Raw genomic sequence first — 22,197 nt, 5'->3', positions numbered from 1 at the left:
CCTCATGTAAATGAATGTTTAGAACGTGAGGGAAGGATTAACCACTGGGAGAATAAAGTAAGCTCTCTACCGACACCATCTACCAGTATTCTTATAAATAAAAGTTTTATTGACATTTAAAAAAATGAAATTGTGAAAATGCTAGAACAGAATGTTTATTATGAGGATGAGCTAGACCCATCTAAACTTGGCATGGGTCATAATTTGACTATAAATAGTTCAAAGTTTTCCAAAACCACCATAATGTTTAAAGATAGACAACAAATAAAAAAGTGTTTGTAATGGACATTACCGACAAAGCATAGAATAACTATGTAACATGGTCTTTCAAATCCACATGAAAAAGGCACTGATCATTAGCACAGAAAAATGCAACACGAACATGAGTGGGTCTTTCATTAAAGAGAAAATCCAGTAGACAGTAAGCATATAAGCCAATGTTAACTCAGTTATCAAAGAAATATAAATAGAATTTATCAGTTATCAGCTTCTCAACAGCAAAAATAAATGAAAATACCCGTGGTTGTTGAGAGTGAGATAGAAATGATCTTCATTCCTTGTTGGGTGTAAAGTTTTATAATCTTCCCAGAAAGCAATTTGATAAAGTTTATCTAAAGCCTTAAGAATGTGCCTTTTCCCCAGAAAATCTACTTCCAAGAATTGATTTTAAGGAAATGATTAAGGCTCTGTAAAATGATTTAGCTACGAGACTATTCATCGTGGCATTGTTACATAATAACAGAAACTGCAGATAGCCTAGATTATCTAACAAGTAGGAATTTCTGAAATACGATGAATCGGTAGTAATCTTTTACCTTTTTACATGAAAAAGAAGTTATAAAAATATGTATATCTGGCATGGTTTTATAAAATAACACATGTACATTCATAGAAAAGTCTTTTTCTGTTGTTAAAAAACAGAACTACAAGTCTGAAAAGGAAATGCACCAAATTGAAAATGGAGTTATCTCTAGATGGTAGATTTAGAGATGCTTAAAATTTTTCCTCCTGTTTAGCTGCATTTTCTAATATTTTTAGCAGAATATATAGCTTTTTTATAACAAAAAACTGTATTTAAAAATATATTTTTAAAAATGTAAGGTGGTCCTCATACTGGCAATTTAACATAATGATTAAGAGTATGAGCTCTTGGGGAGGGGATATTGCTTAGTGGTAGAGCCCGTGCCTAGCATCCACAAGGTCCTGGGTTCAATCCCCAGTACCTCCATTTAAAAAAAAATTAATAAATAAAGCTAGTTACCACCCCCACCCCTCCAAAAAGAGGAGTATGAGCTTTAGATCCATGCAGACCTGGAGTTATGTCCCAGCTCTGTCACATGTTTTGATCTAGGCAAGTTAATTTCTCTAAACCTCTGTTTCTTCAACTATAAAAACTGAGGATGATAAAAACAATACCGTGTTACTTAGTTTGTAGAGCTGTTACGATAATTAAAAGAAATAATTCATGTAAAGAACTGAAGCTCCTGAATGGATGCTCATGAAATAGAAGAGCAAACAACTTTCAGTTCTAATAAATAATTATGAACAACAACAGCAAAAAAGAACTGAAGCTCAGTGCCTGGCACAGGAAGTGCTCATAAAGTTGTAATGGTGTAGTAGTAATAATAATAAAAATTGAACTTGTTATTTCAGCTCTTAAAGTATGAAATGTTGAGGATCACTGCTTTATATTCTAGACTGGTAGGGGAGGGTATAGTTCAGTGGTAGAGTGCGTGCTTAGCAGGCACAAGGTCCTGGGTTCAATCCCCAGTATCTCCATTAAAAAGAAAAGAAGCTGGGCCCTTACCTAACACTATATATATTAGATTATCTTTTATTATACAGTTTTTCAGTGCCATTTGTGCTTGATGCTAGTTTTTACAGTTATAAAATGAAGTAAGGTGGGCCATTTCTTAACTATGATGACCAAACTGGACCTGTTGATTGTTCCAGATTGAAATCTCACTCTGACCCACCTGTGTAACTTAGGGCCTGTACCCAGCTCCCCACCACCCATTCTGTTTCAGCAGCCTGCCTCCTTCACAGTTCTTACCACAATTCCTTTGTTTACTTACTGTCACTGTCTCAGGCTGTAAGAGCAGTAGGGGCAGAGGCTGTCTGGATGACAGTTATTTCCCCAGTGCCAGGCCCAGTACCTCATTCTGACTGGCCCCCGGTATTCATCAAGCTGATGAATTGTCATAGTTTGGGATGCTGCACATCAGGCCTGATCAGGGCTGACACATCTGTGTTCATGAAGGAGATATGCAGACATATTTAGACTAAAGTTATCATTACAATAAAAATGGCTATTTAGGTTAAATAAATTCGTTGGCTTAAAAATGTACAGTACAGAAAACAGATTCTACTTAAGTTCCCAATAAGTTAAAATTTACTCTAGCAAGAGTTTTTGGTAAGCAGGTGACATTTCCAAGGATATCTAACTTTTATAATTAAAAAAATTATTTATTTATTATTGTATTATTTATTTTATTTTGGCAGGGGAGGGTAATTAGGCTTATTTATTTTTGAATAAGGTACTGGCAGTTGAACCCAGCACCTCGTGCATGCTAAGCCTGTGCTCTACCACTTGAGCTATACCCTCCTCTCAATAGTTTTCCTTTTTATTGAGCAAAATTAGGTGTTCTGAGTAACACTTTGAAATGTATAAGCCTCCAGAATATGAATGCTTACTGAATTATGTATGTTATTTTACATTTGGCTTCATTCTTTCAGGTTCACAGTCAATAGAAGAATCTCTATAGTTGGATTTGGTTTATATGGATCTATTCATGGTCCCACAGATTATCAAGTAAATATACAGGTACACTTTTTTCCCCACTATATATCATCTGAAATAGAGAACAAATGTAATTTTATAATAAGACACTGTTGCAATGAAATCCAAATTTCAGTATAATCATCAAAGGCATCAGAAAGCCTGTTAGTAGCATTTAAAGCCTGGAGGGTTTTGTTTTAAAATTGATCTAAAAGATAGTTTCAGAAAATTGTGGTCCTGGGGTCCTTCACAGGATAAACATACAAGGAGCTCTCCTTTGTCCAAGAAACCCTTCTATTAGTCCTTCCTGCTGTGTATTGACTGTCTCAAAACAACCTACCTGCTGTTTTTCATGGCACCTTGACCTCTGAGGCTTGAAACTGTCTAATTCCTTTTAATTGCTAGTACCACCTCTGATTTCTGATTGTCTGACCATACCCTGCCCTGGTCTTTAGGTCTGCTCCACCTCAGTTCTTTCAGATATGGCACAGTTACTTAATCCAGAAGGCAGTAAAGCACCTCTCCTTCCCTTCTCACCAGCCAGTGTTCGCCACACTTCTGATTGCACACCCCAGTTAGTAAAATTATTTTTGAAACACATCCACCTTGCCCTTTTATTACAAACTATATACCTAAGCAATTCTATACTTATTATGTATTATACATAAATTAAAACAAAAAAATAAAAATGAGAAAAGGAAGTAAACAATGTTTCAGATTTTAACACCAGAAAACACTGCCAATAAATATTAATATATTACTTTTAATAGTAAAAGATTGGTGAACTTTGTGATCAGAATGCATCATTAGTTTGATATATGTCTGATGACAGCCAAAAAGATACTTCACTGCCTCAGAAAGATAACCTTGTTCCAGATGGAAGAATTGCTTTGTTGGTTGTGCTAATGAAATGATGATCGTTTTCTAATTCTGTCTGCTACGGTTTATAGTAAAATTCAGCTGATAAATTTACATCACTCATGTCAATTCATTGTTCTTATAAACCAATTAGACAGTTACAGTTTTAATATTTTTAACCCATAGGTTCAAAACCCAGTGAAATTGTTTCTTTGAGAGATTTTAAAGCAGGTTGGAAAATTTTGTTTCCGTGATTTTTAATGCCGAGAAACCTCACCAAACCTCTGAGGGGTATAAAAGATTTTCATGATCACTCCCTTTTTCACTTTATATACTTAGAAATATTGTTAAGATCCTATCGAAAAGGATCCACAAACCCACTTAAGGAGGCTTTATAATGTATAGGCCTGGAAACAAGTGAGGGGCCCCCCATCAGCCTCTTCAGTTGTGGAACCCCACTTTCAGTGCACCTCGCCTATTACCTAAGACACTGGGCTCCTTGCTACAGACTGAGCGAGGGCGTCAGGGTTACAGGTATATTAAAATGATAAAATATAAATACTCTGAGTAAAATGAATAGAAATAGGGCTTCTCTCTATTTTCTTCTCCCCAGGGCTAGTCTCTTGCACCCTCTAGATACACTGCCAGATAAACCTGCCTGGGTTTGAATCCAGCTCTGCCACCTGCAAGGTGGACTGTGGGCAAATTGTGTAACCTCTCTAAGCCTCAGCTTCCTCGGGTGCTATGACATAGTGGTATTTCCCCTGTAGGTTTTTGAGGACCAGTTGAGATGATGCATGTAAAGTGTTCAGAACATAGTCTGTTGCTGTCATCATTGCTGTAGTTTTATAATTTGATTGTCACAGCAGCCTTAGGAAGAAGGCAAACAAGGTTTTTTCCCAAATTAAAAGACAAACCAAGGCTCGCAGAAGTGACGTGGATTACTCTAGGTTACACTGCCACAGCCAAATCCTGGGTCTTACTACTTATTCCAGGGCACCATGGTGTCTTTTTTTTTTTTTTTTTTTTTTTTTTTTTTTTTTTTTTTTTAGTTGAACTGTGATATATAGCCATCTGTGGGGGATTGGTTCCAAGACCCCTCAAGGATACCAAAATTCAGAGATGAAAGTCCCCTGTATAAAATGGCACAGTACAGTCAGCCCTCTTATCCACAGTTCTGCATCTGCGTATATGGAGGGTCGACTGTACATACAGAAAAGTACACATATTTATAAGTGGAACATATGGCCCCCTTCTCACAGACTGTGAGCACACTTGCGTAACCAGCAGCCAGATCAAGGAACAGGACATTACAGCGCCCCAGGAGTCCCCTCGTGATCTTTTCTGGTTACTGTGCCTGCTAGATGACCACTGTCCTGACCTCTTGCTGCATGTGCTGGTTCAGCCTGTTTTACTGTTACTGTTTTTCTCTGATGTGAGCAAAAAGGCAGCTTTGTGAGCCTTGGCCTCCACACATACTGTCCTTATACTCTGCATGAAGACTTTTCTCTTGTAACCTGATAAACTCTGACTTGAGCTTTTAACACTCTCCTCTTCGGAGCCTCACTCCTCCCTGATAAAATCATTTTTTCCACTCCTCTGCTACTTCGTCTTATGTATAGCTCTCCTCCTGCGGGTGCTGTACTGAATTGTCATTGTTTATGTCTTCTCTGATGACTGGAAGCTCCTTCAGGGTGTCCTCCAGTGCCTGGCACAGGTTATGGAACTAAATCAAAATGACAGAATTTTCATATTTTGAATGTCCACATAGGAAACGCTGCAGGAATTTCCCAGCAACAAGACATAGGCTGGCAAGGAGCAAAGGCTCATTTCCCTCAGGTATCTAAAATCTGCACATGCTAAAACACCAGTTCCCATGCCATACCTTTTTTGGAAGCTCCTCTCTCCTGCAGCCAAGGTGCAGTTACCTGACATCCTCCCCATCCTTACTGTGATGAGTGCATTTTCTGATAGCACATTTAAAGGCATCTGTGGTGGTTGGAGATAGTAGAGAAAAATTACAACGCAGAGATGTAATAGTCTACTCTGCTGTTTCTAAGGGCTTCATGTTCTTTTCTATGAAAATTTGTTTCGGTAGATTTAACTTAAATTTAACTTCTCTTTTAAAAATGACAGATCATTGAATATGAAAAAAAACAAACCCTGGGACAGAATGATACTGGATTTAGCTGTGATGGGACTGCTAACACATTCAGGGTCATGTTCAAAGAACCTATAGAGATCCTGCCCAACGTGTGCTACACAGCATGCGCAACGCTCAAAGTAAGAGTTGCCCCACGTGTTCCAGGTGGTGCTCTGGCAGGGCCATGGTTTCCTCTTGGGGAGGGAGCATGTTTCAGTAGAAGCTGAGAATCACTAACAGTACAGCCTTGTAGGAAGGGTGGAAGGTAGAAAGCTGGGAGTTAAAATATTCCACTGCTTTGAAAAAAGCATCACCTCTCAGCACAGCTCTGCTCTGAAAAAAATGGTTCTTCATTGGAAGTAGCTATTTAAGTAGGAGATTGAATGTTTGATAGAGATAAAATAAAATAATTATTTTCTTAAAACCATTTCAGTGTTCTCTAATAGCTGGGCTCTACATCCAGTATTTTTAGTTGTTAATTAGCTTATAGCAAAAGCTACATTTTTCATTAAATGACTTGGTGTAAAGTTTTATATAGGAGCTATAATGAAATATAATAGATCATCAGTCTAATTAAAATACCACATTAAACTGAGTGCTTATTAAGTGAAAATTACTAATGAACCTTTTGTTCTTATTTAGGGTCCAGATTCCCACTATGGCACAAAAGGATTGAAGAAAGTGGTGCATGAAACACCTACTGCTAGCAAGACTGTCTTTTTCTTTTTTAGTTCCCCCGGCAATAATAATGGCACTTCAATAGAAGATGGACAAATACCAGAAATAATATTTTATACATAATTTAACATCGTAATACATCTTGGCTAAATAGTACCATACAGGCTAGTCTCAAAGGTATAAAAAAACTGGCCACAAAAAAGAGTTTGAGTGTTATGAATATTTATAATTGTAAGATAAGAGACATTTTACTTTCTTAGAGGAGATAGATAAATGCTGATTTAAATCTCTGCATGATTTAAAGGGAGATTTTCCATTTTCTTATAACCTTAAGGGAAAAAAGAACAGGGTTTAATCATTTTTTTTTTAAAAACAGTTATTTCAGCTTTACCTTGTATAATTTCATGTATCAGCTGACTCGTGATCTTTCAACAGTTTTATAGAAAGATTCTTGTTTTATATAGCTGCGTTTTTTGTTTTTGTTTTTGTTTTTGTTTTCTTTCTGTTTTAACTATTTGAGGGTTACGTAAGATCATTTGGGTCAGTATTCCTACAGAATTCCTATTAACTCAAGTAACAAATTTCAGAAGATTAAGAAAACTGACCTCATCTTTGGAGTTTTGAAATATCTGGTTGTTAGCATTGGGAAGATTGCTAGAAATAGGCTTAACAGATGCCTAAGAAAATTTTCAATGCACTTACAGAAAAGAATATTTTATAATAGATAGTAATATGTTACATAGTACAGTTTTAAACTATAAATGAAATTTGTACAGATTCACAATAATGTGATATAAACAAAAGATCTAAAGGTGTAATCTAAGACTGGATTCTTTATCTCCAAACTGCACCACTATACCTGTCTGTATGGGGGATGCTGTAGAAAATTCTCAGTATTGAGATGATGGCAATGATGATGGTGATGGGCAAACACATCAGTTCAGCATTGTGGCGATAATCTTACACAGCAAGCGATGGAATGAAATACCAACATTTCTAACAACTACTTTGAAATTTTAAAGTTATCCAACAGAATCATTCCTGCTGAAAAGTATACTTTCAGTCACCCACACAATTCTATCCAAAAAATAAAATATGTTGAATACTCACGACCTCACTGTTGTAGGTACAGCTGTAGTAGGAGGGGATAGGAAGTGTATCTGACAGAATGACATTTATACACTTTTATAAAGCAAAATTTTTATATAAATAACATTCTTTTTCCCTTGAAAGTGATTATCTCATTAAAAATGTATGTGTAATTAAGTTTATCAGGTCGTTGTGGAAATAGGTAAAAATCACAATTCTTTTAAGTATCAACTTAAAAAGAATTTTTTCTAAATGGTAATTAGGATAGAAATTTTTCATCAAAAGTATTTCATGTGATATTTTTGAGAAGGTAGTGAGGTGTGTTGGTGACAGAGTTCTCTTAAAATTGCTGAGGAAAAGGGAAGCTTTCCTATCTCTGGTAAAATGACTTTATGGCTATAAACCTCAGTTAACTGGAATGACTATGGAACGTGTGGTTCTGGTTAACTTAAGATTAACTAGCAAACATTCTGTAGTTACCATCATGGAAGATCCTTCTGTCTTAAAAAGTATGGTGTGCCAGATGTTTTTTGACATTTGAGGCATTTCAGATGCTTTCAAGTATGTTGTACTGAATGATTGTAACTAAAGGTAGTCATGAAGGGACAAGAAATGGAACTGTTTACTGAATGGGACATCCCCTGGAATTTTTAAAAAATAAATATCTATTATCCTTTATTTATTTATTTATTTAGTCATTTGTCTTTTCTTCTAAAAGTTAAGTGTAAGACACCATCTTGGAACAAAGTTTCTAGTTAATTGAAGTTTAACCTTATTTTTAATATATGGAAGTAACAGAGCTCAAAATAAGAATGCCTTTCCATTGCCTTAAAGCAGCTATAGCAGTAACCCTGCTGCTGCCGTCTACTGCTTGATCTCAGGTTTTCTCCCCTGTTCTACTTTCCGCAGGTGGGAGAAAGAAGACTGTTGTTGTTACTCTGATAAGGTGACGACCATCTCGCTTCACATCTTTTTGTATTAACAGAGCTACATGAGTGACTGCTGTGTGCCAGGCTCTGCACTGAGTACTTCACGCACGTTCTCATTTGCTTCTCACATCAATTTGAGGGAAGTACTATTATAATACCCATTTCACAGGCCAAGAAATACATGTTTAAAAAGGTCAGTAAGTGGTGGGAGGCAGAATTTAAACCCAGGTTTATCTCCCAAGCTACAGAGTTGGGAAAATATTTTGCTGGGTCCCAAAATAACATCACCATTCCCAAACTTTACAATAAGACCCCAGAAGATACTTGGCTAGTCTGCATTTACTGTAGAATATAAGCATTTTCTATTTTTTAAAAGTGTGATAACTCCAGTATCTACCCAACAAGTTGAGATTATTTATTTGCATTATTAAAGTGTTCTTTCTTTTAGGTTCACATAAGTAGTACCTATAGTTTGCAAGAAAAAAATTATCTGGAAATAGACAACTTTATAGGACATTAGAGGCAGGCCTTCAAATGTATTTAAATGTATTTTCCTTTCAAGTCCCATCTCCTTCAAACCACCTTTTAGCTTTCCTGTTTTAGTCATCCAGACTCAAAACCTGAGAATTATTTCTTGGGTTAGACAATACATCCTTCATAAGAGGGGTTGGTGCTCTAGTGATCCCAACTCTCCCTTTCAGAGGTGGGGATTTGGGGCAGAAGCAACAATCAGGTGTACGTTTTGGATGGCAAATGGAGCTGATGGCTTTTCCCCTCCCTCCGCCTTCCCCACTCCCCACTCCTCACTCCTGAGTGACCTTTGGGAAAGGCTGAGTGGTTCTTTTGCAGGGCACCTCTTCCTCCTCTCTGCCTTCACTTATGTAGTCAACTGCCAGATACCATTAATAATTCACCATGGCAGGTGCCCCCTTTATTTTCATCATAACAGTCAAAGCTCTAACTGAGGCTAACATGACTTCACTCAAAACTAATTCTATATAATGCTGATTCAGCTTTTGTAACCCAATTCTTAACTGACCTCAAATAAAATATGGCTTTGGTTTAACACTTGTTCACTTTCTTCTACCAAAGTAGAAGTGGCCTCAGTGTCCATGTGGGGTGGACAGTTCATCCAAACCTACCGTTCCTAGGTTTTTTCCTCACCTCCAGTAACCACCATTTCATGCCAGTCACTCCGCCTCATAACCACACCATGCACCTAGTCACGGAATTACACTACCGTCTGTTCTGACCACAACCTTCGATGCCTCTTCATCTCTCCCCTATACTCCAGTGACGTGTTGAAACTGAAGCCTGCCATTCCCTTGACCTCTCTGTTCTGTCAACCCTCTTCTTCCCTAGCCCATTAGACTCCACCTTTGATCTTTGTTTTTCCTTCTCCACTTTTGATCTTTGATCATCTTAACCACTTTCAATAATCCTCATCCGCACATCCAGTCATTCCCCAAGCTCTGATCATTACAGTTCCTGAATATCTTTGAAATGTTCAGTTCTCAGTTCTTCATTCCCGCTGCCACTATTCTGGTTCAGGCCACCATCTTCCATCTAGATGGCAGATCTCCCTACCTCTATTCCTCTAGTGGCCACATTGTAGCCAGTGATCTTCCTAAACACAAACTGGACTCTACCAATCCTTTGCGCAGACCCTTGGAGGAACGAGGAGTCTTGCTCCCGCCAGCCGGAAGGTGTCGCCCTCGCGCCAGAACAGAGGCGCAGGCCGCTGCGTGCGCAGGCGCAGAGGGCTCTTCCGGCGCCCGGCCACCCTCCTTGGCGGGGAATGCTGCGGAGTGGCTGCGCGCTGAGGCAGCTCCGGGCTGGACGTGCTGCTCCGGCGGCTGCTCGGCTCCCTTTGGGCGCCGAGATGCCTAAGAAAGCCGGTGCGACGAACAAGGCCAGTGGCAAGTCTGGTGGCGGCAGGAGGGTGGGCCGCAGAGAGGATCGCGGGGGAGAAGCGGGACCCAAGGGTGGGTAGAAGCACCGCCAGCTGCTTGTTGTCCCTGAGTTCCGGGGAGCCTGCTCCCAGTGTCACTCGGCTGCGCCGCTCTCCGCCGGGGCAAGTCGGAGCGCCCGGGCCCGCGGCCCGCGAGACCCTCCCTGTGCCGTGGCTGCCGATCCCTCCGGCGTCACTCCCATCCGCCCAGGCTAGCGCTTCGTGTTCCGACAGCGCCGTGCGGCCTGTGCTTCCCCTGGAGGCCCTAGTCCGCGTTCTGTCTCCTTTCCTTGGTTGGTCGCCGCATCCCCCCGTCAAGAATACACCACTCCCACTTGCCTTCCACCGGCCGTGAGGGACTGACTCCAGTCGGGTCCTGAGACTTGGCTCATTATCTCATCCTGAGACTGCCTCCTGCCGGCAGCTTCTCAGTGTCCCAAGGCTGGACTGCCTTCCCCCTCTGCAGTCATGCCCTGTGCGTTTCTCGTCGGCGCTCTTAGCGTAGTGTATTAGAATGGTATTTGTTCTTTCTCCCTCGCTGCCGTCTGAGCTCCCTGAGCGTAAGGACCATGTGTCCTTATTCATCTTTACATATCCTTTACCTACATACCACCCTGGCGCTTAGGTCACATTTGTTGAATGGAAAGTTCTAGTACAGCTTCTGGCACATAGTAGCCGTTTAAATATCACTGTTCTTTCCTCTTCCCTAGCCCCTCCCAAAACACAGATGTATGCACACTTCCAGCCATAGCTGGTCACAAACATTTGTTAACTTGTGCTGTTTGAGATACAGGGATGAATAATAAATGGTGCCTGCTCCTGAATAATGGGAAATACAAGGCAGACGTAGGAACCAGCACTAAGTCAGGTCTTCCAAGGCAGGAAAAAAACACTGGGGGATTGATGGGAAGGCTTCATGGAAGAATTGATTTGAGCCATGGGGGATGTTGTAAAACCATTCTAGGTGGCCAGAAATCCCTGGACACTACTAATTAGCCTAGTTTGTCTTGGTTAAGGGTGAAAGAGAATTCTGGAAAGATCAAATGTGTGGGAAAGCATTTTGTAACCTGTAAAGTTGTAGTGTGGTTGTTGTTGTCGTTTTAGGGTAAAAGCCAGAGCAAGGAACCAGAGAGACCACTTCCTCCCTTAGGTCCTGTGGCAGTTGATCCTAAAGGTTGTGTCACCATAGCCGTCCATGCCAAACCTGGTTCCAAACAAAATGCTGTGACAGGTATATCTCGACACTGGGGTGGGAACGTTGTGTGAACTGGTTGTCCCCCTCGATCCTCCCTTTGCCTTGCTTGGTTTGCTGGAAGTTTCTCCTATGTGGTCAGGTACATTTTTCACATCTGCAGTTAGAGAGGCTTCTCCATTTTTAAATTCTAGATTCTAATGTAAAGGTGTAAATCTAGTGTTTAAAAGTGAATATACCATATTCAAAGCATACCAAATTAGAAAACCCATTGTATATTTTCCTTTTAATGTGGTATTTTATTAACCAAACTTCGTGTGGTGATCAATTCAAAATGTATACAGATATCGAGTCATTATGTTGTAAACCTGAAAATAGTAAGTTATATGTCAATTATACCTCAGTTTTTTAAAAAGGTATTTTAGAAAGAACATATATAGAAACCTGTGTAGCCTAGATTATTCTTAGGTTGTCCTATCCTACAAGTGGAGACATTGGCCCAAGGAGGGAGAGAAAGCCTGAGATCTGTGAACTTTATCATCAACCCCTGTGTGAACTTTGTTTTAAATCAAAACAACACAAAATATTTCTGAACCAATTGTTCTCATCTGTCAGATGAGATAGTTGGGCTGTTAGAAGCTTTTAAGTTATTCCCTGGAGCCCAGGTGCCTCAGGAATCTGTGTGGTGGACAAGGGGAGGTCGGCAGACAGGACATTTACGTTTGTTTTAAATGTTGGAGTTTCAGAGGAAATTGGGTGGGGTGAGGAGGATTCTGAGTGGGAAAAAAGTTTGAAAACCATTGATCTGTTATCCTGAAAGTCTTTTTCACCACTAAAGCTAAAGCTCTGTATTCCAACTTTTTTTTTTTTTTTTTTTTTTTTTTTTAGTATTTTGAAAACAAGATCTCAGAATTGGGGTGCTAGGCCTGGTTTGGGCTAATGACCATGTTAGCTTGGCTACTTGTCAGCCGTGCCTTCCTTGGCCAGCATTTTCTTGGTAGTCATTGTGGACACTGTGTACTGTTGGAATACCATGTTTCATCAAATCTGAGAAGCCATCAACTAGAAGGTACACAAATATTTTATGTACTAGTAAGAAAGACAGAATCCACATCAACTAAACATTTTCTTTTGCATCTAAGATACATCTGGATTTCAGAGATATTAAAATGTGAAAAACTGTACAGCTTAGAACCAGTGACAGGATAGGAAGAGGGTTGTTTTACCATCTTATTCCTGTGAATTCTCTGGCCATGTTTACACAGGCAAGATGTCAGTGTGTGGAAATGCCCAAGTAACCCCAGATGTAGGACCAGCTTAAGCTCATTTGCAAACTGTTCTGACTATATACTTCTCTCTCTCAGAAATAACTGGAAGACTTTTTTTTTTTTTTCAAACAGAGGTACTAGGGATTGAACCCAGGACTTTGTGCATGCTAAGCAGGTGCTCTCCCACTGAGCTATTACATTACCCCAAGTGTTTGATCTTTAAACACTGTGTAACTATGCACCATAAAAGATGTTAAAGTTTGAGTTGTTTGAGTTATAGTTTATAAAGGCTATATTGATGGGTGAGTCAGGACCACTCCTCAGAAAGTGGTATTTGTTGTCCCTAGATTTCAAAACATGAATACAAATTTATTTTTGAATCAGAACATCACTTTCTAACCATGTGACCCTGAACACATTACTTCTCAGTTCCAATTTCCTCATTTGTAAAATGGAGATGATAAAGGTATTAGTATCTTCATAAACTTACAGGATTAAACAAATTTATTATTGTAAAGCCCTTATGTTTGTGTGCTCTTAAAATCAGTATATATAAGTGCTGTGTAAATGTTAACTAAATACTACATTTTAAAAACATTAAAGAGGTAATTCACGTAAGAGGTAAATCCAGTCCAGCGCTCTCATTTTCCTGATGGGGAAACCCTGAACAACCCCGTACAATCTCATGAGCTGCCTTGTTCATCCACTTCCTCAGTGACGTGGCTGGGGGTAAAACCCAACTCATCCCTGCCCAGGGCTCTTCCCACCAGACCATGCGTGGTTTCCAGTTCCTAAATCCAACTCACTGCCCAGGACTCTGTAGGCCCATCTAGGTCAGCAGGGTGGGGTACATACCGATTTTCTTCTCTGGGCTTTCTTTACTGTCATGGTAGGTGCATTGTCAGTCATGACTTTGTTCCCTTAACTGTGATTAATCATTCATTTCTTCATTCAAGTTGTTAACTGAAAACCTAGTATATGCCAGGCAGTTGCAAACACTTTCACAGAGTATCCTCACTTCATGAAGAAAAAGAACTCCCTAAGAATCAAGTCCACACTGTTTTCATTCCAGATGTGACAGCCGAGGCTGTAAGTGTGGCTATTGCAGCGCCTCCAGCGGAAGGAGAGGCTAACGCTGAGCTCTGCCGGTATCTTTCCAAGGTCCTAGAACTCAGGAAGAGTGATGTGGTTTTGGACAAGGTAGGTCTCTCTCTTCCTCTAAACATCTTTGATTACTACATCAGCCATTATTTTTAAAATACTGATTTTTTTCCCTTTTCCAAATAATTGAAAAACCAGTTGTTTTAAACTCTCATATTCATTTAATCACTAAGATCTGTAAATTATTCCTATTTAGTCTCCTTCATTCCTACTGCCTGAGTCCTCTAGACTGGCCACACTTTATACTTACATTCCTTAACTGCCACCATTTCCATCATTTTCTTCTTTCTGAATTCATTCCTGTATCTGCTGTCAGATTAAGTCTGCTCATCTCTTCCCTCAAGTCATCACCATACTAGGAAAATCTAAAATGCTTCCCTTTGTTTTTCATCTCCATTAGTGAGTTCATCCAGCATTTCTGGTCCATGTTATCCTTGCTTACTAGAAGCTCTTTAGGAAGAGAGATGGCTCATTCATACAGAGTCATTAATACCATGGGTTTGCACTAGGGTGGATATCAAAATCACCTGGGAATGATTTCTGAAACACAGGTTCCAGGCATCACCCTGGACTGATTGAAACAGAATCTTCAGGAGTGAGGCGCAGCCATGTGTGTGTTTCTTAATGCTCTACTTGTTTTCCAGTGCTGTAATCTATAACTCCTATCCAGGTTCTAGCTGGCAGTCAGTCCTGATTAGAAGGCTGCATCTAAAAATCCATCTGGTCAGGCCACTTCCCTCAACATCTCCACGCCCCGCCCCCCTGCCCCGGAGCAGGTCATCTGATTTTCTGCCAGTGTACATGCTCTGACATCTGCCTAAAAGGCACGACTCCTCTTCCACCTGTGCAGCTTCTACCCACCCAGATAAATACCTGCTCAAAGTTTACCTTCTTTCAAAACAAATCCTTCTTAAAATCGTCTTAAGCAGTTGTGGCATCACAGCACTTGGATATGTCATCGCTTTTTGTTCAGAATTTTCAGAAACGTGTAGAGAATAGCAGTTCTACATTTGGAATTATTTGTATACAAAGTTTATATAAAATTATGACGTTTTGGTAATTTAAAAAATAATTTAAACAAAAGTATTACTTGAAACCAGAATACTGTACATCTGGATTCCATATTCATTTTGAAAATTGAATGTCTAGTTTGTATTATTACAGAAATTGATGTATGAAGGTAGAAACTCTGAAGAGTTGTAAAAAACTGTAGTAAGGTGGAATCTAAGAGATCATCTTCGGTTAAACCAGAAATGGTTAGGAGAGAGTGGGCACTAAGCTGTCAGGAAAGCTCCAGCCTGCTTGTTAAACAACCCCATGAGGATGTGGCCACGATGGAGACAACTGAGGTCTGCTGTCTCTAACAGCATTAGAAAGTTTTGGGTGTTACCCTGACACCGTTTTTTCCTTTTGGTCCAGGGTGGTAAATCTCGCGAAAAAGTGGTGAAGCTTTTGGCCTCCACAACTCCAGAAGAGATCTTGGAGAAGTTGAAAAAGCAAGTTGAAAAACAATAAAAGCAAGAAATGAAAAATATATCTTTAAGAAACTTTAATTGCAAATGATGAAGAGGCTACTAAAAAGGAAAATATATATTTCTGTACACCTGGAACTAATACAACATTGTAAATCAACTATACTTCAGTTTTTATGAAAGGAAAATATACTTAAATACAAATAATGTTGAAAAAATGTATATATTTAATAAGAACAGGACTCAGAAAAGTAGGTACCACCCATGTAAGTACCCACCATGGCCCCCCACTTCAAATTTTTTTAATGCATGTGACTAGAGACTAAAATTTTTTAAAGCTAGATTTTCATATTATATCCAAGAGGTGGCACCATCTCACAGCAGCAGAAAGCCACGCATATTTGAAGGGGAACTGCCTTAATTTCTTTTGAACTGAGCAGTACTAATTAGGAAATCCCTATATAGTGCCCAACTACTGATGTCACACACTCTGATCCTTCTCATCTGATCTTCTCACAGACAGTTCTAGACTTAGTCCCCTCATATCTTGAGTTTAGCACAGACCAGAGTGTGGTGTTAACCAGGGCTGGCTGAGTACCTGGAGTCCTGGGTGAGTACTGTGGTGGAGTCAGCATGGTCCTGAGTGCCTCCCTTAGTTCTGCAGCTTTCAGAAATCCCATTTAGTCTGTGTTTCTGAAAATGGAATCTGGCTGGACAGTTGGCAAGAACTAATTTCTAACAGGATGCCAGTTTATTAATTTGAGTGAAGGACACACCTGCCAAATAGATGATAGTGGGATCCTCTAATGAGTACATTCTGCCCTTTAGGAAATCTCTTCAAGAAGCCATTCATCATTTGAAGCTAGGAGAGCTTGGGATCAGAGCCAGGGAACTTAGGGGTAAGGGGCAGGGAGCTATGACCATCTAGAGCTCCCATTTCTGCTGCAGGGATAGACCCATTACATCCTATCAGCCCCTCTCCTGGGACAACACTGAACACTGATACTTCATGGCACAGGAGCTCCCTTAGATAGGCTCCAGAAGACCACCTATCTCTGCCTACATAGCCTTTTTCAGATAATCCTTATAATTCAATAGATACTGGTTTTTCAGCATTTTATAATCCCAGCTGTATGTCACAGGGTCCATCCAGTCCCCTTGATATTAGAGTCTGGACAGGGAATCCCCAAACTCTACAGTACAAGTTAGAGTCTGAGGTCATTTCTACATGAAACTCACCTCACCTATGATGTAGTTTTTACTATTGCAGTGGCTTTCAAATTTAGAGCCTGAGGCTTCCCCAGAGATACCTGAGGGACTGGAGCACCTTGGAGAATACGGGAGTGAGTCAAGTCAACAGAACGCCAAGCCTCTAGTCCATTTCTAGAACTGTGCTCCCAATATAGTAGCTGCTGACCACAGAAGGCTACTGAGCACTTGAATTCTGGCTAATCAGATTGAAAAATAAAAAAAATGCACTATAGAAATAAACGCCCTGTTGGAAACAACACAACAGAGAAGAGACTGAGAATATGGCATGGAGTTTAGAGGTCAGGACAGAGAAAGGTGAGCAAAGAAAGGAAAATGACGATACCGAAGTGAGACAGGGGTCCTGAAGAAGACAACCAAAGAAATGGAACAGAACAAAGACTTAAAAGATAAAATCAAGAAACTACTGGAGAAATAAAAGATAAACTTACAGAATGAAAGGTGCAGTGTCCTAGGTAAAATATCAACAATGATCAACAATGAAACACAACCTAGTAAAGTTCTCCTACTTAAAAAATAAAAAAGCCTGTGGCCATCTGGACAAAAAGCCGATGGTCATAGGGAGGGAGAGAGGAGACATATACACACAGACTCACATATTGCTGAAGGGAATGTAAACGGCTACAATGCTTTAGAAAATGTGGCAGCATTTATTAATATTAATACAGGTTTTTTAACCCCAACAGTTCTACTTTTAAAACTACATCACAGAACACACAAAATAAAAGCGTCAAAGGATATACAGACAAAAGCAATACAGAAATGTTAATAGGGGCAAATAAGAGGAGTGAAACCAACTATAGGAGAATAATCATATACTCAGTGGTATATCCAGACTGTACTGTATCATGTTACTAAAATTGAGTCATTAGTTTTTAATCTATAGCTGCCGACCTAGAGTGATGTCTATTACAATCTACTGTGTGAACAAAGAATATACTAATATGTGTGTGTTTACATATAACCTCACTTCAGTAAAAAAGGAAAAACATATATATATAAATTTATATATATATTTATGTGGGCATGGTGAAAGAGACAGAAGCATACACAGCAGGCCAAAATCACTGGCTGGGTGCAGATTATTCATGTTTTTATTTTTTTCTCTTTTTAGAGTATTTCATATACACAAAAAACATAGTGAAGGAAACTTTAAAATGAGAAAAATATACACACATACAAATGAAAAAGCTCTCACCTTTAGCAATTACAGCAGCTTTATTTACCGGATTCAAACAAAGCAGACCCATCAGGGAGTTAAAGGCACTGGCAGTGGAAAAAACCATGAGCTCATCATCACATCGTCGCCTGAAGCTGTCTCAGAAGTCACTGAAACCGGGAGAACATCTAGCTGGTAATTACTACTGGGGCTCTCTGTGCCCCTTAGGGACACACAACTGAGTTAGCCCATCAGTGCATGGAGACACTGCTGGAAGATCTGTGAGCTGCACTTTTTGCACCCAGGTCAGGCCAGAGAGCCTCACTCCACTTCCGGAGGCACAGACCTGACACTGGGCACCTGGTACGTGCCCAGCCCAGGCATGTGTACTTCACGCAAATGCTTTCACTTACTCCTTCAAGGGGGTAGTCAAGTCACACATTAGCCATTTTGATGAGGATAACTCATCCTCTTTGTTAACCTCCTCCCGTACCATCCTGTAAATCTTAAAATCTGAGAGGTATTATTCACAGTGTATCCCCAGTTTTCCAGTCCAACAGCACTGATAACTGACTACTCAGGTAAGAATGTGTGGCCCATGCAGGCCTCAGCAGTGTTACTGCAGCTGCAGTTACTTCCTCCTCAGCCCTGGCATCTGTCCTAATAAAGTGCGGCCCTACTGACTGAGACCCATACACGCCAGCCTGGCCCAGGGCCATTCTCTCCCAGAGATCACAGGTCATGATCTCTGGTCCCATCCCTGTTTTCCCCAAAAGCTGTTCCCAGTAGAGGTCAATCAGGCTTCTAGAAAGAAGGAAACATCTGCCCTCAAGTGTACCTTAGAGTCCAGTGGTATGATCTAGTACTTGAATCTAGTTGTTAATTTGGCTCCATAATAGTTTACTATAGGCAAGACCCAGGAGAAATCTTTGTTTAGATACAGAATGTCGTATCTGAGTATGTTTGAATTCTTCAGTATTAATCTAAAAATTAACATCATTAACTTCTACTAACGTCAAGAATATTTATATTGCTAGGAATAGACTTACCATATGACCCAGGAATCCCACTCCTGGGCTTGTACCCAGAAGGAAATCTACTTCAGGATGACACCTGCACCCCAATGTTCATAGCAGCACTATTTACAATAGCCAAAACATGGAAACAGCCTAAATGTCCATCAACAGGTGACTGGATAAAGAAGATGTGGTATATTTATACAATGGAATACTACTCAGCCATAAAAACCGACAACATAATGCCATTTGCAGCAACATGGATGCTCCTAGAGAATGTCATTCTAAGTGAAGTAAGCCAGAAAGAGAAAGAAAAATACCATATGAGATTGCTCATATGTGGAATCTAAAAAACAAAAACAAACAAACAAACAAAAACAAAGCATAAATACAGGACAGAAATGGACTCATGGACAGAGAATACAGACTTGTGGTTACTGGGGGGGGGAGGGCGGGGTAGAGGGTGGGAAGGGATAGACTGGGATTTCAAAATTGTAGAACAGATAAACAAGATTACACTGTATAGCACAGGGAAATATACACAAAATGTTATGATAAATCACAGAGAAAAAAATGTGACAATGAGTGTGTATATGTCCATGTATGACTGAAAAATTGTACTGAACACTGGAATTTGACACAACACTGTAAAATGATTATGAATCAATAAAAATGTAAAAAAAAAAGAATATTTATATTGGTCTTATAAATATTCTTTTTTATAAATATTTATTTATTTATAAATTTATTTATAAATATTTATTTATAAAAAAGAATATTATATATAAAATATAAATATATTTATAAATATAAAATATAGAGAATTTTAAAAGCATACCTAAGTTTATAAATAAACAGAGGAAGCATTCTCTGAGTGACCTATATAATTAGGTTTTTATTTAACCAAAGCCTATTTAGTATTTCAAAGTTCCCATTTATTTATGTATCAAATATGCTGCTTTGGTTAAAACACAAGATATTGAAAAAAAAAAAAAACCCAAACAAGTTTTTCAGTGAATATATATAACTCAAACTGTCTAACATTACCAAAGTAAGTGCTTTCACAAGTAACATTTCCAGCTAATTGAAGTTATCCAACAAGTCACCTCAAATTGGGATTATTTATTTCCTACATTTCCTAACAAGAACAAATTTCCATTCACTATAAACAATAGTGCTAGTTAAAAGAAGTCAAAGTCCCAGAGCAGATTTCCATATATAGCCAAATCTGTGTTTGGGCTTAATTAATCAAATGGAATAGAAAGTCTAGGAAAAATTTTAAGGTGTTAAAAAACTATATTTAGAAATAAAGTGTAGTGCTTTCATTGGAGTTCAAAATTAGTGCTATCAGTAACCTTCAGGGGAAAAAAACCATTTCCTTCCTTTCTGGTATTCTAAACTTAAAACTGACATTTCATTACTCTTAATTCTGTCATAAAGTTCTGTATTTTCCTTTAGGAGAATAAAATACGTAAGGAAAATTACATCCTTGTCTGTTAAGCATTATGTTATAAGGAATGCAGCTTTGGAAACCAAAACCATGCTAGAAATCTTACCAGATGTCTTTTTCTTATATGGTTTCAGGAACCTGAAAACGATTCTTAGAGCAATGACCCATGGTAGTGATGCTCTGGATAACCTCAAATCCTTCTAGCACTCCAAAAAAAGAAAAATTCTCTATCTTAAATCTCTAGCAAGCTGGTCTGAAAAGGTTATTAATTAGCTGTGTTCATAATCAACACTCAACATTCTAAAGTCAGCGCCAATTTCCAACAGCAAATGCTACTAATGTTGGCTCAACTTTTAAACAGAAACTTACTTTCTTCTATATTTGAAGTGTCTGTTATTTCCTGAACAATATTTGTTCTTTTGCTAATTCATGTAATTCACATAAAGAAACAATCTCACATCTTTAATTCTCAATCTGCCTACCTCATCTTCTATCAGTTACTCTGTCCTTTACATCAACACCATGCTTTACCATTTACTAAAGTCCTCCCTCCCACTGATTAAACAAATGTTTACGCAGCACCAATTATGTATCACTGGGGTTTAATAATCACAAGCTTTAGTTTCTATTCTCAAGCCCTTGTATGTTTGGTCATTTATTTTTATGATAACCCTGTGAGAGTGGCAAGGGTAGGTATTATCTCCATTTTTGCAGGTGAGCAAATAAGCTCAAAGTTTAAGTGATTTTTCTCAAGGTCACAAACCTTGGAAGGACAGACTTGGAGCCAGGAATCCTTATGCTGAATCTATATGCTATTGCAACAGACTATTTGAGATTAATTCCATTTGACACCATTTTAATTCTTCTCACTTTTTTCTTAAGTTGTTTTGATGATCTTTTCTGTCTCTCCCACATGAAACAGAAACCATGCCTTTTATTTCTTCCTACTTTAAGTACACAGGAGGCAGTGTGATAGTGACTGTTATTTTAAAAAGAGAAAAACCACCACTACATAGATTACTCATGCAGAATGCAGAAATAACTCATGTTAAAAGGAGGACTCTTAAGTATATTTTCAAGTACAGTTGATACTCAGGCCATCTGTACCCTCCTGTATCAGTGTTAAAATATTTAAATACTGTTGGAAAATACTTTTCTTCTGAGCTTCCTGAGAGGCATCCCTTACTCCAACCTTGTCCCTTGGACCCATGGAGCTCCCTAATTAGCGTCAACTGCTGGCACCGCAGACGGCCTCCAGGATTCTGCTCTAAAGTTATGGTCAGCTGCTGTCCCATTTGGTCAGAGGCTGTGCTTTATCACCTGACAGATACTCTTAATAACCCATCTGCTTTCAGAGAAGATGATGGGGTGTAGTCAAGCCATTCTTAACTCTCTGGGCTAAATATCTGCAGTATCAAGACCTATGTCTTAATGTACCAGCACTGGCTTATTGTCTATTGATGCCTATAGAGGGGTACAGGGAAAACCCTTACTTACTGTTAAAATTTTATTTACATCTGACTGTGAATACTTGGTTTGTTAAATCCTTTCCAATAAAATAGTTACCTGAAAGGATGGCTCTCCAGGAAGGGGGGGTGAAGGGGACAGCTGGATCCAGAGCATGTAGAAGTAGTACCTGGAGAAGTCAACCTCAAGGGCCTAGAGTGGAATGCTAAGAGAGAAGGCACCAGAAGGCAGATTTAGGGAAGTTGCCTTTTAATTCCTTTGACCTATGATGAAACTTGTACTCTTAATATTAGTCTTAAGCCAAATAAACTTTTTC

The 22,197-nt window shown here is 39.1% G+C and overlaps 2 protein-coding genes across 4 annotated transcripts in view; both read left to right on the top strand.

The window, feature by feature from the left end:
* Nucleotides 1-8,797, top strand: part of BTBD1 (BTB domain containing 1) — a 37,291-nt gene extending 28,494 nt beyond the window's left edge. The window contains exons 6-9 of one of the 2 annotated variants that reach the window (XR_012064806.1): nucleotides 2,737-2,824; nucleotides 5,774-5,920; nucleotides 6,423-6,635; nucleotides 8,457-8,797. Coding sequence is in view for 1 of the 2 variants with exons in the window: in XM_006198405.4 (XP_006198467.3) it covers nucleotides 2,737-2,824; nucleotides 5,774-5,920; nucleotides 6,423-6,581 (394 nt within the window). In the remaining variant the exon portion in view is untranslated. Of the gene's footprint in view, nucleotides 1-2,736; nucleotides 2,825-5,773; nucleotides 5,921-6,422; nucleotides 8,226-8,456 lie in introns of those variants that run through there. The other variant, XM_006198405.4, reaches the window with a different exon arrangement.
* An 872-nt stretch (nucleotides 8,798-9,669) lies between these two features.
* On the top strand, nucleotides 9,670-15,680 carry C27H15orf40 (chromosome 27 C15orf40 homolog). 2 transcript variants are annotated; one of them, XM_006198407.4, is made up of 4 exons: nucleotides 10,231-10,388; nucleotides 11,532-11,658; nucleotides 13,960-14,087; nucleotides 15,468-15,582. In XM_006198407.4, the coding sequence occupies exons 1-4, from the start codon at nucleotides 10,275-10,277 to the stop codon at nucleotides 15,561-15,563; spliced, it is 465 nt and encodes a 154-aa protein (XP_006198469.2). In that variant the 5' UTR covers nucleotides 10,231-10,274; the 3' UTR covers nucleotides 15,564-15,582. The 2 variants fall into 2 exon arrangements, with proteins under 2 accessions (XP_072806981.1, XP_006198469.2); XM_072950880.1 differs by lacking the exon at nucleotides 11,532-11,658 and having other exon boundaries at nucleotides 9,670-10,461; nucleotides 15,468-15,680.
* Nucleotides 15,681-22,197: the final 6,517 nt, after the last annotated feature.

This window comes from Vicugna pacos, chromosome 27 (assembly GCF_048564905.1).
Source record: "Vicugna pacos chromosome 27, VicPac4, whole genome shotgun sequence".
In the NCBI taxonomy this organism is placed as follows: Eukaryota; Metazoa; Chordata; class Mammalia; order Artiodactyla; family Camelidae; genus Vicugna; species Vicugna pacos.
The sequence above is the reverse complement of the archived record's forward strand: the minus strand, read 5'-3'. Positions and strand labels throughout refer to the sequence as shown.

Coding starts and splice junctions, on each gene's coding strand:
- C27H15orf40 (XM_006198407.4), top strand. CDS start 10,275: ATGCTGCGGAGTGGCTGCGCGCTGAGGCAGCTCCGGGCTGGACGTGCT. Junction 10,389..11,531: donor AAGCCGGTGCGACGAACAAG/GCCAGTGGCAAG, acceptor TTGTCGTTTTAG/GGTAAAAGCCAGAGCAAGGA. Junction 11,659..13,959: donor CAAACAAAATGCTGTGACAG/GTATATCTCGAC, acceptor TTTTCATTCCAG/ATGTGACAGCCGAGGCTGTA.